This window comes from Oncorhynchus kisutch, linkage group LG1 (genome assembly GCF_002021735.2).
Source record: "Oncorhynchus kisutch isolate 150728-3 linkage group LG1, Okis_V2, whole genome shotgun sequence".
NCBI lineage: Eukaryota > Metazoa > Chordata > Actinopteri > Salmoniformes > Salmonidae > Oncorhynchus > Oncorhynchus kisutch.
This window is the reverse complement of record NC_034174.2, coordinates 23,516,181-23,530,704: the sequence shown is the minus strand read 5'-3', so window position 1 is coordinate 23,530,704 and position 14,524 is coordinate 23,516,181. Positions and strand designations below refer to the sequence as shown.

Here is a 14,524-nt window from a genome sequence, read left to right as displayed (position 1 = left end):
TCTCCTCTCTCTCTTCTCCTCTCTCTCTTCCCCCTCCCCTCTCTCTCTTCTCCTCTCTCTCTCTTCCCCCTCTCCTCTCTCTCTTCCCCTCTCCTCTCTCTCTTCTCCTCTCTCTCTCTCTTCACCCTCTCCTCTCTCTCTTCCCCTCTCCTCTCTCTCTTCTCCTCTCTCTCTTCCCCCTCCCCTCTCTCTCTTCTCCTCTCTCTCTCTTCCCCCTCTCCTCTCTCTTTTCTACTCTCTCTCTCTCTCTCTCGTCCCCCTCTCTCTCTCTCTTCCCCTCTCCCCTCTCTCTTCTCCTCTCTCTCTTCCCCTCTCCTCTCTCTCTTCTCCTCTATCTCTTCCCCATCTCCTCTCTCTCTTCTCCTCTCTCTCTCTTCCCCTCTCCTCTCTCTCTTCTCCTCTCTCTCTCTTCCCGATCTCCTCTCTCTCTTTTCCCCTCTCCTCTCTCTCTTCTCCTCTCTCTCTCTCTCTCTTCCCCCTCTCCTCTCTCTCTTCTCCTCTCCTCTCTCTCTCTTCTCCTCTCTCTCTTCCCCTCTCCTCTCTCTATTCCTCTCTCCTCTCTCTCTTCCCCTCTCCTCTCTCTCTTCCCATCTCCTCTATCTGTTCCCCTCTCTCTCTTCCTCTCTCCTCTCTCTTCTTCTCTCCTCTCTCTTCCCCTCTCCTCTCTCTATTCCCCTCTCCTCTCCCTCTTCCCCTCTCTCTTCCCCTCTCCTCTCTCTCATCCCCTCTCTTCCCCTCTCCTCTCTCTATTCCCCTCTCCTCTCTCTATTCCTAATAGCTCTTATACCAAATGAGTAGCATATCGCTCAATGTGATGTTAAGCAGGCATTCATTACTCAAGGCATTAGGTGGTCACAGAATGTATCATAGTTTACAATACCTTCTAGATAGCTTAGTTAAGAAGAAGTTTGGATTGGATAAGCCAATACGGCAATAACAGAGGCAGACAAACACCTTTTTGTTAGTAAATGCATGGATATCATGAATAAAGGCGGAATCAGACAGACCAGTAATGGTTTGAGAACATTCCAAGATTTGAAATAAACATACATATTACCAGGCACCTCTTTCTTTCTATATTTAGTTAGGTCAGCTATGCCGGCCTATGGAGTCCCTTGGCAAACCTAACTACCAAACCATCCAATGATGGGATTTATGGGCTGCTTAAATGGCTGATCTCTATAATATACAAACAACTTTTGGAAAGCTAATATTCTGAGCTAGCCATTAAAGTATGGTCCACAGATCTATGTGAATCTGAACATCCCTTTTACTGGAACAGAATAAGGAAAAATATGACCTTGGCATCGCGCAATGCAAACCATCAATTTATACATTTTAAGTTTGTTCACATAAGTTTTACAAGGAAATTAGCCCCAACTCCCAACTGTTTACTGTGTCCCCTATGATGTGGGAGTGTCCTGCAGCCAAATTAATTTAGAAGTGTATGAATGTATGAAGCTAGTCAAGATGCTCTCAATGGTGCAGCTGTAGAACGTTTAGAGGATCTGATGGCCCATACCAAATCTTTACAACATCCTGTGGGGGAAGAGGCGTTGTTGTGCCTTCTTCACGACTGTGTTGGTGTGTGGAACGTGATAATTATTAGTGATGTGGACACAGACCATGGCCTATTTATTGCCTTACCTCTCTTATCCTACCTCATTTGCACATGCTGTATATAGATTTTTCTACTGTATTATTGATTGTATGTTTGTTTATTCCATGTGTAACTCTGTGTTGTTGTATGTGTCGAACTGCTTTGCTTTATCTTGGCCATGTCGCAGTTGCAAATGAGAACTTGTTCTCAACTAGCCTACCTGGTTGAAGAAAGGTGAAATCAAATAAATAATTAAACATTGACTACGGACAGCAAGATCACAGTAGCCAGCTGGTGCTCTCATGCATGATTCAGTGTTGCTTGCCTCAAAGCAAACATAGAAGCAATTTAGCTGATCTGGTAGGCTCACGTCACTGGGAAGCTCGCAGCTGGATTTCCCTTTGTAATTCGTGATAGTTTGCAAGCCCTGCCACATCCGACGAGCATCAGAACCGGAACCGCAGTAGGATTCGATCTTAGTCCTGTGTTGATGTTTTGACCGTTTGATGGATTGTCTGAGGTCGTAGTGGGATTTCTTATAAGCGTCCGGATTAGTGTCCAGCTCCTTCAAAGTGGCAGGTCTAGCTTTAGCTCAGTGCAGATGTTGCCTGTAATCAATGGCTTCTGTTTGGGATATGTGGTACAGTCACTGTGAGGATGACGTTGTCGATGCACTAATTAATGAAGCCGGTAACTGATGTGGTAAACTCCTCAATGTTATCGGATGAACACCGGAACATATTCCAGTCTTTGCTAGTGATAAAGTCCTGTAGCTTAGCATCCGCTTCATCTGACCACTCCCACTGGTCCTTCCTGTTTGAGTTCTTGCCTGTAAGCAGGAATCAGGAGGATATAGTTACAGTCAGATTTGCCCAATTGAGAGCGAGGGAGAGCTTTGTATGTGTCTCTATGTGTGCAGTAAAGGTGATCCATAGTTTTGTCGCCTCTATTTGCACAGGTGACATGATGGAAAAAAATGGATTAAAATGGATTTCAGTTTCCCTGCATTAAAATCAATGGCCACTAGGAGCACTGCCTCTTGATGTGCAATTTCTTGTTTCCTTATGGCCCTATACAACTCGTTGAGTGCGGTCTTAGTGCCAGCATCGGTTTGTGGTGGTAAATAGACAGCTACGAAAAATATAGATGACAACTCTTGGTAAATATTAGGTAAATCATGAGGTAATTCTAAATCAGGCGTAGGCTGCGTGCAACGTTAAACTTGAACATGTTGTTTGAGATCAATTGTTTTGTACTGTTTTAACTAACAACGTTTTTAAATATCACGGAAAGAACAAATAGTTTAATGAAGAAAGAGCTGCTGTGTTTATATCTACTATTTAGGATGTACATATGGGTATTTGGACATGGCCACTCAGTGGCTCTGTCTCTGCCCTCAGAGCAACAGACGGCAATGGAAGTTCAAAATCAAAACGATCCCATGGTTTTCTCTCACTAGCATCGCTAAAACATCTCCACCCCTTCGTAACTTAATCTCGCTCCATTTTCTCATCAATCCATCAGTCTCTCTCACATACACATACAACCCTCTCCCACACACATAAACAAACACACACACCTTTTCCAGCAATCTTTTTATAAATAAATATAATATTTCTTCTTAGTGCAGGGTCTTATTTGTGTTAACATAATCCAACATTGTTGAGTCTAGTGATATGACAAAGTGCATGAGATTTCTTCTATGAACATCTGGTATAGAGGCTTGAATAGATGTGAAATGGAATGTTTTCCCAAATGAAATCATTCCTTTTAAACATCAGGCTGACAGATGTGGTATATTTCCCTCTATGAGAAGGAAGGCGACAGTTCAGAATAATCCTCCATTACCTGCATTAGCCTGCTGTGGCCCTAACCTTTAATGTTACATGATATACTAAAGACAGGATGGGGGACAGACTACTGTGCACAACAGAGAAATACAGACCCCCTTTATCGTGAAGTAGAGAGCTAAAGCACTTTGTGAGACTATTCAAGCTCGTGCCAGCTTCCGGTGTCTGGCTGTGAGGTGAATTCATCAAGACCTTCAAACACAGCTCTGGTGTGATCTTCACACACATACACAATGTATGTTTACCTTCCACACAGGAGGGCCTGGTTCTGGTTGTGCCAGCGACCTGGCCTGGGAAACAGGAGCACTTGACGGTCTGAGAGCGCTCCTCAATCTTGTTCTTATTACAACAGCGGTGAATGGCCACCACCTCACAGGTCCCCTGCTTTACCTGGTAGGAGGCTGAGAGACAGAGAGAGAGAGAGGGGGAGAGAGAGAGAGAGAGAGAGAGAGAGAGAGAGAGAGAGAGAGAGAGAGAGAGAGACCATAAAACATTGTTCAATGTGGTTGCTGGTGCAGTAGTATTTCAATATTTGCACTTAAAAACAGACACTTCTATCAAAATACAATAATGGACAAAACCACCCATTGAGTATTCAGAGTTTTTACAATAGAAAAAAAACGGTTGAATTATTTACAGTTGTATAAACACAAGGAATTATTCTAGGAGGCAGACAGTTTCAATTTCAATATAAGAGTAACTGTAGTTATGCCGTCGACACACAGGTCCTTTCTCAGCTCATCAGCATCATTAACATTAAAAGCCTGACCTTTCATTGTGTGCAGGGTTATCTTCTAAAGAAAATTCTACTAACGTTATTTAAATGAGGATATAATCAAAGCCAAAGTTTTTTTTGTTATAGTACAGTTTTTTGTTGCATTTGTTGCAACTTTGTTGCAATGTTCACCAGTATGTGGTTCATTTTCCCAATTCTAAGCGCAAAATTGCTTGTGTTTAAAAACTTACATTCTTAGCAAAAAAGGTGCTATCTAGAACCTAACATGGTTCTTCGGCTGTCCCCATAGGACAACCCTTTGAAGAACCCTTTTTGGTTCCATGTAGGACCCTTTCCACATAGGGTTCTACATGGAACAAAAAAGTGTTCTCTTTGGAACCAAAGAGGGCTCTCCTGTGGGGAAGCCATAAGAGAGTGTAAGCATATTTTCAATTGACTAAGCACAAACAAATTCACAAAGTAACTTGTTCACTGCAATAAAAATAGATCTTTCAATTTGGATACATGATCAATCTACTGTAAGTATCTGCTTTCAAAATGCAATATAGTAGTCAATTTAGTCTACTTTTGATATGATTTTCTTGTCATTTGTTAACAATACAATTAACTATCACCTAATCAAACTACTAGAAACGGATAACTACTGAACCATTATGTAGTGCCGAGTCAATGTACAGTGAGGGAAAAAAATGCAAATTAAATTTATAACATTTTTGACATGTGTTGTTCTGGATTTGTTTGTTGTTATTCTGTCTCTCACTGTTCAAATAAACCCACCATTAACATTATAGACTGATCATTTCTTTGTCAGTGGGCAAACGTACAAAATCAGCAGGGGATCAAATACTTTTTCCCCTCACTGTATATAGTTTGATAACTGCTGAACACTGTACATTTCTATATTTTTACTTCATAATGTATCAATTTTATGTTGAAGGGAAAACGTGGCTGTAAATACTACGCCATCATTCTACATCATTATCAGCTACTAAGTGTAAAGAGTCACTCACTCTATGTGCTATAATTTGGAATGATATTGTAGTGTACAATGCACCGCTGAAATACCTGGATTGTATATAATATATTCCACTCATTATCTGAATTTCATTGATAAGCTGATGAATGTCAAGCAGAGAGACATGCGATATTGTATCAGTTGACAAGTCACGTAGAAAAGGTGATCTTTTACAATGTTGCGTGGGTCAGAAATGACATTCAACACCATGATATGTTTTCACAGTAGCCAACTGGTGTACAATACCCCTATTTCTGATGATTTGTCCTTGTATGTACTGTATAAGGATAACGAAACTGTAACATTTAAATATTTATCAACATGCTCACAACCTGCCATTGGTTACAAATTATTTTATAAAACTCTCCACATAATGAAGCCTAACAATTTTAGCCTTCTGTTTAGCTCCCTGGATTTAATTATCTCGTGGCTATTTCTTATTGATGAATATAACCTTTATCCGTTTAGATTTCTACCCTGATGTTTAGTGTGGTTTTACAGTAGTCCTTACACAATGTTTCACACATTTGTGTGGTTTTACAGTAGTCCTTACACAATGTGTCAACACATTTGTGTGGTTTTACAGTAGGCCTTACACAATGTTTCACACATTTGTGTGGTTTTACAGTAGTCCTTACACAATGTTTCACACATTTGTGTGGTTTTACAGTAGGCCTTACACAATGTGTCAACACATTTGTGTGGTTTTACAGTAGTCCTTACACAATGTGTCAACACATTTGTGTGGGAGTACGACAGAGGGAAATGTTTGAGTGTGGGATGCAAACTGTCTGTACATGTTCAATATGAATCCATTTACAGTATGTTACAACTACGGTAAAGTCAGATTTCACACCACTTTGTTTAAAGTTCAAATCATTTCATGCTTAACCCTGAGTTGAATGAGCATAGTAACCTTCCTAACACACACACACAAACACACACATGCACACTCAATGGAAGGTTCTATTTCGACAGGCCATGGCCCCTCTCATCTTTCCTGATTTAAGGTTTGTTTGTTCTCTTCTCCAGAAAGCCCTCTCAATGATCCCTCGCTCTCAGAGGGCACTCCTCCGCCATCATCCCTCTGTTTTCATTTTCCTCAGTCCTCTGTCCCAATCTCCCCAGGGGCACAAGGAGCTGGCGGATTACACCTATAGATGCTCACACACACACACACACACACACACACACACACACACACACACACACACACACACACACACACACACACACACACACAAATGCACACACAAATGCACACCAACACAAGCCATCCCATTTCTCACATCTATCTCAAACACAAAATTCCCTTCAAAAACAATCCCCTTGTTAGTGTGGCATCCTGTATCACAGTCTGCATACCAATGCCTGGGTAAAGAAGGGATAGCTAGTGCCCCATCTGAAAAACAATCTTGTTTTTTTCTACCACGGGCAAAGTGGAGAGGGGGGGGGGAAGAGAGAGAGAGAGAGAGAGAGAGAGAGAGCAAGAGAGAGAGAGAGAGAGAGAGAGAGACAGAGAGAGAGAGACAGCGAGAGAGAGAGAGAGAGAGAGACAGTGAGAGAGAGAGAGAGACAGCGAGAGAGAGAGAGAGAGAGCGAGAGAGACAGCGAGAGAGAGAGAGACAGCGAGAGAGAGAGAGAGCGAGAGAGACAGCGAGAGAGACAGCGAGAGAGAGAGAGAGAGAGACAGTGAGAGAGAGAGAGAGAGAGAGAGAGAGAGAGAGAGAGAGAGATTCAGGGGAGGCAGAGGCAGAGGGCTCTGTCACAGGCAGTAAGGAGAACAAAGAGCACGCTGCCTCCTGGTGGCATAATGAGGTCACAGGGGCAGGAGTTCTCTAAACACAGAGCAGCATCTCTCTCGCTGTCTGTCTGTCTCTCTCTGTCTCTCTCTCTGTCAGTCTGTCTGTCTCACTCTCTGTCTGTCTATCTGTCTCTCTCTCTCTCTCTCTCTCTCTCTCTCTCTCTGTCTCTAGCTCTCTCTCTCTGTGTCTCGCTCTCTCTCCATGTGTCTCTCTCAATTTCTCCATTCATTTTTCTCTCTACAGTATTTTCCTCTTCCACTAATCTATACTGTATGAGTCTGGATCCGTCTTAAAAGAAAAACATGTTTTAGGAAAGGAAAGTCGACTGTGTGATCTTTCTCTCCATAGGCGACGTGAATAAGACCTTTAAAATAGGTTAACATTCTCAAGGCCACGGCGCCAGATGGATTACCAGGATGCGTACTCAGAGCATGCACTAAACAGCTGGCAAGTGTCTTCACTGACATTTCCAACCTCTCCCTGACCCAGTCTGTAATACATATATGTTTCAAGCAGACTACCACTGTCCCTGTGCCCAAGAACGCCAAGGTAACCTAAATGACTATCGCCTCGTAGCACTTACATCTGTAGCCATGAAATGCATTGAAAAACTGGTCATGGCTCACATCAACACCATAATCCCAGACATCCTGCACCTTCTCCAATTCGCTTACCGCCCCAACAGATCCAAGGATTGCGCAATCTTTATTTCACTCCACACTGCCTTCTCCCACCTGGACAAAAGGAATACCTATGTGAGAATGCTGTTCATTGACTATAGCTCAGTATTCAACACCATAGTCCCCTCCAATCCCATCGCTAAGCTCAGGACCCTGGGACTGAACACCTCCCTCTGCAAGTGGATCCTGTACTTGCTGATGGGCCTCCCCCAGTTGGTGAAGGTAGGCAACAACACATCCACCACGCTGACCCTCAACACGGGGGCCCCTCAGGGGTGCGTGCTTAGTCCTCTCCTGTACTCCCTAATCCATGACTGCGGGGCCACCATGACTCCAACACCATCATTAAGTTTTCTGATGACACAACGGTGGTTGGCCTGATCACTAATGACGATGAGACAGCCAATAGGGAGGAGGTCAGTGATCTGGCAGTGTGGGGCCAAGACAACAACCTCTCCCTCAAAGTCAGTAAGATAAAGGAGCTGATCGTCGACTACAGGAAATAGAGTGCCGAGCACGCCCAAATGCACATCGATGGGGCTGTAATGGAGAGGGTCGAGAGCTTCAAGTTCCTCGGTTTCCAAATCACTAAGGAATTATCATGTTCCACACACACCAACACAGTTGTGAAGAAGGCACAACAATGCCTCTTCCCCCTCAGGAGGCTCAAAAGTTTTGGCATGGGCCCTCAGATCCTCAAAAGGTTCTACAGCTGAAATATAGACAGCCTCTTGACTGGCTGCATCACTGCTTGGTATGTCAACTGTTTGACATCTGACCACAAAATGCTACAGAGGGTACCCCAAGCCAAAATACTGCTAAATAGTTAGTCCGTGTAGCTATTTAGTTAAGTATTTAATTATCTGCATTGACCATTTTTGCACAAACTCTTTTGACTCATCACATACATTGCTGCTACTGTTTATCATCTATGCTGTTGCCTGGTCACTTTATCCCTACCTGTATGTACATATCTAAATCAATTACCTCGTACGAATGCACATCCACTCTGTAATGGTACTGGTACCCCGTGTATATGGCCATTGTATTTATTCCTTGTGTTAACATTTTTCCCTCTACATTGTTGGGAAGGGCCCGTAACCACAGTCTACACCTGTTGTGTAGAAGTATGTGACAAATAAAATATTATTTGATTTGATTTCAAGTGCAGCATTCCATAACGTATTCATATGTTTGTATGAATCACTACTGTAACCATGAAGTAATGTCTTGTCTTGACTGTCCCTGGTCTGTAAAGATGATTCTGGGGCATTGGCTTGAGTCAGAGAAATACAAACAGTATCTGAGAGTGGATCTCATTTATTTGACCTTTATTTAACTAGGCAAGTCAGTTAAGAACAAATTATTATTTTCAATGACGACCTAGGAACAGTGGGTTAACTGCCTGTTCAGGGGCAGAATGACAGATTTGTACCTTGTCAGCTCAGGGGTTTGAACTTGCAACCTTTCAGTTATTAGTCCAACGCTCTAACCACTAGGCTACCCTGCCACCCCAGTGGCTTGGTGCTCTTCTTAAACCGTCTTGTTCAAGATCGCAAAGTGGTATAATGGCAGCCTTAATGTAATAAACCTCAGCTCAGGCTGAAATAAAAATGCATTTACATTCCTGTGACAACCAGACAAGTGTTTGCTGGGTGGCAAACTAAGCAGTGCTCCTTTGAACTGATGAAGCAGCCAGCCGACTGATGTATTCTGACAGACAGAATTGTGCAATTTCTGTCTTTCCCCTGTCAATAACTGACTAGCATGTCTGCTGCGAAAGGCCAGACATTTCCTGTCTCTATCTGAGGGAGCTCAGTCAATGTTGACGACAGACACAGACTGCACCCGCAGCACAACAACAGCAACATGAGCTACACCTAAACTAATTAAACAATGGAGCTGATGAGGCCCTGAATGAATGAAATCAGAATGATTTAGAAAATGTCTCTATGTTTTCACTAAACAGAATAAGTCTGAATATATTTCCTCTGGTGAAATGGAATAATGTCACAAAATGTCTCCACGGCCTCACACATTTTTACGTAGTCTTCCACATAAAGTAACCCTTTTAGAGTAAATACTAATATTATCTCCCCCATTCCCCCTGTCACCATCCACATCCTCCTCTTCCACACCTCTAACCCCTCTCTCTTCACCATCTCCCTTGTTTTCCACCTTCTACTGATTAATTCCCTCCTATCCCTGCACCCTTCTTCTCTCCACTTTCAACCCCTCTCTCTTCCATCTCCTCTCCCCCACCTCCCACCACACCTCACCTTTGTATTCTGCACTCCCACCCCCTCCTCCTCTCCTCTCTCCTCCCTTCTCCTCCGATCTCCACCCCACCTCTCTCCTTTCCCCCACCTCACACCACACCCCACCATCATATCCTGCAATCCCACCCTCCTCCTCTCCTCTCCCCTCTCCTCGGCTGTGAACACTCCTATCCGACACAGCCCATCAATCAGGCTGACATTATCTGTGTTTAACAGGCCCAAATCAGGCCCCGTCCACAGATTTATGCTAATCTAACAGGTTGTTTGTACGGCTGAGTGGTCCTGTGCAGGAACCTCATTTATACGCAAATCTATCCCCAATAAAACCCACCCACTGTGACCGCAAAGCAGTGTTTGTCAAGGAGGAAAACACACACTCTCTCACACACAGAGGAAGCACTTCTAATTCGAACCCCTCTCACACTGTCAAGTGTAGCTCGTCTGAAGCCCTTGTATCACAACTGGAGCAGCTACTTGGACACATTTCAATGTGTTATAATAACATACATGTTGAACAAAGCCAAAGAGTTTGATACAGTATCAGCTCTCAGCTCCCTGAGCTCAGACATGATCTTTTACTATGGTAATTACCCAAGATATATGCAATATTAGTCCCTTATAAGAGGGATATAACCATGTTTAGGGTGATTGTGGTGCATCTTCACTCAGCAGACACTCCCGTATTGGAGTGAGGTTCTGGTCTGCTGAGGGTGACTTTGCAGTGAGGTGTATATGTCTAGTTGTGGGCTCATTGACTTTGATAAGGTGAGGCTAAAACTCAGGCTCCCAGAGAAAAGAGGAGTGACACTCTCACCCACTCAGCAATAACATCCTCTCTCTCTGCCCAGAGTGAGGTGCATAATGATGTCAGGGGACAGTATAGCTGCCATACATGTCCTGTTTAAAGTGAAGATGACAAAGTCAACCGTTTTCTCTCTTTTAAAAAGGTGAATGCCCAGAGAAATCATTAAGCAGCACCGGCATGTGGGTGGATGTGTTGGGTTCTCTGTGTTCCCTAACTTCTGGTCTAGCTTGTTCTTGATCAAAAGCTACTGTGGCAGGGCTAGGGCCCAAAAACAGCTAACACAACACAAATTGGTTTTCGGGCATTAGAGACCTGCACCCTGCAGCCACCTATCTGTGATCTGTCTGTGTGCAGTACAAGAGTTTGTTTGATGGTATATAGAGGACTAAAAGTGTGTGCGCGTGTGTGTGCGTGTGCGTGTGCACTGCGTACAGATGTAGGATCTTAATTTGATCACGCTGTTGCAGGACATTTAAAACATGTAGATTATTTGAGGTTAAAAAGGCTTCTGGCTTTTTAATTTCCAATTTTAAATTTCAGATTTGATTTTCCCTTACGGAAAATGCATCAACCACTACAAAAAAGTTAATGAACTATAATCCACATAATAATTCACATTTCCTGTTGCTGCTGGATTATTTTCCTGCTGTAGAAAACTGGCTTAAATTAAGATCCCACATCTACATGGTCAGTGCATTGAACAAACAGAAGGCCCACGTACCACACAAGCACACAAGCAGATACTGTTATTGGGAGAGAGAGACCATTACTGTGAGAAAACAAAGACGTGGACTCGGAGTCGACTGTGTTTCATGGCCCTGCAAACATTGACAGGAAACAAGAAAAAAGCTGCTGTTATATGTTTCCTATCTATTCTCCCTGACAAACATCAGTCAAATCTTCCCTCCATGGTAATAGAGTCTCTCCGTTCCTATTAGTGTAACTGTTTCCTGGTGAGCACTGTCAAAACCACAGAGTGCCATTGTTGATGACAAAGGTGCTTCTGTGTGAGGTAGGCTATTTCCTTTAACCTCCAGAGCCACCATGTGGCCACCAGTGGTACAGCAGGACATTGAACCAGAACAAACGGCACAGCAAAACTATAAATAACAGAACAGTAACACTAACTGAAAAACCGAGGAAAACTAATGTGTGGATCGTAACACCAGATCAATTATTTTCTATTTTATAAGTCCTTTCTGTATAACACACAGCATTCCAGCAAACAAGTTAATTCTCCCAATGAATAGAAAAGCTCTAATGAATCGCAGCAGTGGAGGAACTGAGTTGTCTGGCTGCTGTTGTCGGGGAAGGAAAGCAGCGTGTGAAATCAGAGGGCAGAGGAGACCCCAGCTGACCTTCACAAAAGACTGGGACTGCAATTAGTGCTGTGCACACCCCACCGCCGAAAACACCACCTCACCAGCGCCTGCCTCCGCTCCCTCTGTCTTAAAGAAACTAATACCATCAGTCACCAACACTGGATGCTGGTGGCATTTCTGTGCCAGCTAAAGGTCACCTTGCACTCCAGGCAAAAACTTGAGGAAGAGAGAAAAAATGGTGAAGGATAATTAAGGAAATAGTCATAATTAAATGAGAAACAGAGACTTTGGGGGAAGTGGAGGTGGAGGGCATGCCTGGAGAGGTTTGACTCAGCACTACTGTCCCTTTGGCTTCCTGAAATATTTATGGGCTTGTCTTCGTCACTTTTTTGGCCACGAGGGGAACCATGGTAATGAATTATGCAAATCACAACGCATTAGCTTGTGGGTGTCAATTAGTGTTGGGTGGCAAACGTGTTTTAGCCCTGGACAGGGTCTTCCTCTGAGGGGAGTGATAATGGAAACAGGGAGGGTGGGGTCAGTTGTGGGAGGAGAAGTTATCTATATTATTATGGTTATTACTGAGACAGTTCTCACACCCTCCTACTAAGACAAGCAGCTCTTACATTAGTCTATATGTCCTACAGTAGCACTAAACCGTCTATGAGTCAAGCACAGGGAAATGGTGTAGAAATAATAGCCTACTAACCAGTCTATCTACCCCGAATGGATCTCACACATTTTGTGACAGTTGGCAGATGACTGAAAATGTTATATGCTGCGGGCTATGTTATCCAATGACGTGGTGCTTGCCTTCATGCCCCTGAAACAGGTCCTTCTAGATCCTATTGTGCTGTCATGGGGACAAATGAAGTGTCAATGAGGAGGTATGCTTAATGACAGACTCCAGGCACACATGTGGCCTCAATGAAAAACAAATTAACCTCATGTGGGGTTAGGTGGAGAGCAGGTCCTACTGTACCTGTCTGTCCCCGATGGTTACGACTGCCAGCGGACACCGGGCAACCGCAGAACATCACCACGGCGAAAAGGAGGGCCACTTGCAAAGGCCACACTGAGCTCCCCCACAACTTCATCCTGAGATAGAAGGGGGGGGGGGGGTCAAACAAATCCGTTTTTCCTCTGTTTTAAAGGAAAGAGAGGAGTGGGGACTTCAAAAAGAAGAGGACAATGAAATAGAACCAGTCTTACCTTCCTGTCCTCGCTGTCCTCCTTTCTGGTCAGTCTTGCTCTGAGTAGGATGCTCTATGGGATAAGGGTCACTGTCATGGCAAACACGTTCTCCACCTCTTCCTCTTTCTCCTCTCATACAGCACCGGCCCCTGGGAGTACAGATGGGGCAGTCAGAGAGAGAGTCCCCTAGTGGCTCCTATGTGTGTCCCAGCACCAGCCCCCCTCCCATGCTCCGGGCCCTGTCCCTTACTGCTGTAGCGGGCTGTATGGGGGGCCCCGTGGTGATGGAGAGGAGATGTGAGGGCCAGGGTTCTGTCACAGATTCATTGTTTACAGTGGGCTCACCTACCCCCAGGCTCTACGTGATCCCCTCTACATCACACACAGCTTCAGAGAGAGTAGTCCAGCAGAGAGGCAGGCAGAGAACTCAAACGCAACACACACACACACACTCACACAGAGAGAAACACACCATAAAAAACATATACACACACACACACAGAGAGAGAGAGAGAATCATACATAAGAAACACACTTAAGCACAGATAATCCCATACACAAACATTTAGTTCAAACAAGCCAAAACACACACACACACACACACACACACACACACACACACACACACAGAGAGAGAGAGTATCATACATGAGAAACACACTAAAGCACAGATAATCTCATACACAAACATTCAGTTCAAACAAGCCAAAACACACACACACGTACGCACACAAACACTGTTTGTTGGGTACATTCACATGGCACTGGAAACTGTCTGTACCTGTACACACACACATATACACACACCCCAGTGTTTCAGCACCCCAGTGAACGAGTGTGTCAATATCTGTGATACGGACCTCTTACAGAGCCAGCAGGCCCAGTGTTGGCAGTCTGTTCTTAAACCTAAGTACCCTTACAACAGATGAACTATCAACTTTTCTCTCATGTTTTACTGGATTATTTCAATTCATTAGTATGGTTTTATTCACCTGGGAATATTGTACATGTTAGGTAGCGGAGTATTCAGTCCCTGAAATGACCTCCTCTCCTGTGAGTCGTTGAGTGTGATGCTTCTGCCCCCTGGTGGTGTAATTTGAGACCTTCTCTGAGGTAGAATAAAAGCAGACAATAAACACTCTTCTGCTAGTGCAAGTAATTAGAGATAAGACCAGAGACAACCCACTGATAACACAGGTCACCAAAGAGAGAGAAGATGTGGCAGAGTGTGAGACAGG

At 43.9% G+C, this 14,524-nt stretch overlaps 1 protein-coding gene across 1 annotated transcript in view; it reads right to left on the bottom strand.

Annotated features, from left to right (window-relative positions):
- The window catches only part of tafa4b (TAFA chemokine like family member 4b), a 30,562-nt gene extending 17,131 nt beyond the window's left edge, over positions 1 to 13,431 (bottom strand). Inside the window, exons 1-3 of the mRNA XM_031835006.1 lie at positions 13,305 to 13,431; positions 13,075 to 13,190; positions 3,696 to 3,851 (exon numbers count right to left, since the gene is read on the bottom strand). Of these exons, the coding sequence (XP_031690866.1) occupies positions 3,696 to 3,851; positions 13,075 to 13,189 (271 nt within the window). The 5' untranslated portion in view covers position 13,190; positions 13,305 to 13,431. The remainder of the gene's footprint in view (positions 1 to 3,695; positions 3,852 to 13,074; positions 13,191 to 13,304) is intronic.
- Positions 13,432 to 14,524: the final 1,093 nt, after the last annotated feature.